The 2,037-nt window shown below is 38.1% G+C and overlaps 1 protein-coding gene across 1 annotated transcript in view; it reads right to left on the reverse strand.

The window, feature by feature from the left end:
• Positions 1 to 2,037, reverse strand: part of LOC107103607 (metalloreductase STEAP4-like) — a 14,097-nt gene that overhangs the window by 10,002 nt on the left and 2,058 nt on the right. The window contains exons 2-5 of the mRNA XM_015403412.1: positions 1,534 to 1,641; positions 1,373 to 1,443; positions 1,196 to 1,283; positions 132 to 410 (exon numbers count right to left, since the gene is read on the reverse strand). Of these exons, the coding sequence (XP_015258898.1) occupies positions 132 to 410; positions 1,196 to 1,283; positions 1,373 to 1,443; positions 1,534 to 1,641 (546 nt within the window). The remainder of the gene's footprint in view (positions 1 to 131; positions 411 to 1,195; positions 1,284 to 1,372; positions 1,444 to 1,533; positions 1,642 to 2,037) is intronic.

Below are 2,037 nucleotides of genomic sequence, written 5' to 3' on the forward strand. Positions count from 1 at the left end.
CGATTGGAAACACCTTAAAAAAGGAGGATAATTTAAATAGAAAAAAATATATATAGTTCAGCTTTAACAGATCACACATGGAGGGACATGATCGAAACATAAAGTGTTCATTTTCTAACGTCTGTCTTCACCTTGTTGGCCAGAGACACCATGATTCTGAAGGAATTGTCTTTCTTCTGGTCAACATACGTATAGATGACATCTCTGATGAGAAGATAGAAGAAGAAGAAGGCAGTAAGCCCAATGGTGAGGCGCATGGGCATTCTCCACTCAGGGAACAGCTGCAGGGGGAAGTCCTCCAGCTCTCTAGCTGCACAGAGAGACCCTCTATCCAGAACAGTGAAGCCCAGTTTGGTGGCAATCTCTGCAACCGCCTGCTTAGCCTCAGGACTGTTTCCACACAGGTACACCTGGAACATGAAAAGGTTCTTACAGCTCTGAACATCTCTTATGTTGAGCATAGTGTTCATAGTGTTAATTCAATATTTATGTATTTATGCATGTGTAGACAGTGATGAAAGGATGTGGTTGACTCTGGAGAAATGCACATAAAAGCGCTCAAAGACAGCATGAGTTTTGGTATAAAATACTAAATTTAGTCAAAAAAAGCAGGTATAAAATAACAATGCTCAGTCAACACCTTTGTAATGTTGCTGATAGAGCTTCAAATACAAAACACCCAAATGCATAAACTTGCACACTTTTGTGTGGTCCTCGGAGACCTAACAAGCAGATCAAAACAAAGCAGAAAAATCCACATGTGCTGCAGCTTTGCACTACAGAGAGAGAGGAAAACACGTGATGCTGGGTTTAGATCTAAGAAAAGATGAGTTCATTGATTCAAGGACAACAGAGATGGATTTCACAGCAAATGAATAAGACTGAATACCTATATTTAAATTATGTCTCTTAAATTTGGTCTGATGAATGGTTCAAAGTGAGTGATTAAGATTTAGACAGAAATTCTTCCCTAGTAGCACCAACTGTGCCAATACATCAGAGAAATAAAAAAAAAAGCTTGTTTTCCCTTTGATGGAATAAAAAAAAATCTGTCAAACAAAGGAGTTCCTAAAATTGAAATAGAAGATCACAACAGAAAAAGAGGAATAATGAATTTTTGATGAGCTGAGAAGAAAAACACTGGGTATATTTTTCTCTCAAAGAAACATGTTGACATCACAAATAGATCCACTACCTGTCTGTTGGCATCTGAAGGTCCGTTCTGAAGAGCCCAGGCTGACAAGGTGTTAAATGCCTTCACCACATGGGCCCCGGGGACTAACCTAGACAGTAAATAACAAACATCATGCTTTGCCAGCCACTGAAAACCCTTACCACATCTAAAAGACAAGATCATCTAAAAATTTCTCACCTCTGCAGATACTCAGCATTGGCCTCTGGGTACATATTCTTCTTCAGATTGTTGCTGACGTCCACCAGCACCTTCCAGGCAATGAATGTCAGTGCAATGGTTAAAAAGTTAGAAAATAACACAGATGACACACAACACTGTGCAACTGCATAGTAAGGTACCTTCCCCCTGAGTTGAGGTGCAAGTGTCCCCAGAAAGTCATAATGTTCTCTGTGAACACAAACAAAGACCAGGCTGGCTGACTGAGCGGCTATCTCATGGCTCTGCACCTGTTTAAGTCAGACACACAACACTATTAGCGTACATAGAAATCACATAAACAGGGTGATGCTTTTGTTACCATTAGTGATGCCTTTAGTTACAACAGGCTAAATTTGATAATTACCTTCAAACAAAATACTGTTTTTCTTAAAAAATAAAAATAAAAAATGTGAAGACAGCTGGAGAATATTTTAGAATGAAGAGGAAAGTGATCCATGCTTAACTATCAAAGGCTACAGTTCGGTAAAACAATGTTTTTTTCCTTTATAGATTTCTCCCACTATTAATTTTTTTGCCAAACCTTAACATTTTGGCTAATAAAAGAAATTAAATCACACTATCGATAATTATAGCAACTTTAAAAAAGCCCTTTTGATGATTTGGGGGTTTAAAAAATATCTGAA

Source organism: Cyprinodon variegatus, unplaced genomic scaffold (genome assembly GCF_000732505.1).
Source record: "Cyprinodon variegatus isolate N-32 unplaced genomic scaffold, C_variegatus-1.0 Scaffold2, whole genome shotgun sequence".
In the NCBI taxonomy this organism is placed as follows: domain Eukaryota; kingdom Metazoa; phylum Chordata; class Actinopteri; order Cyprinodontiformes; family Cyprinodontidae; genus Cyprinodon; species Cyprinodon variegatus.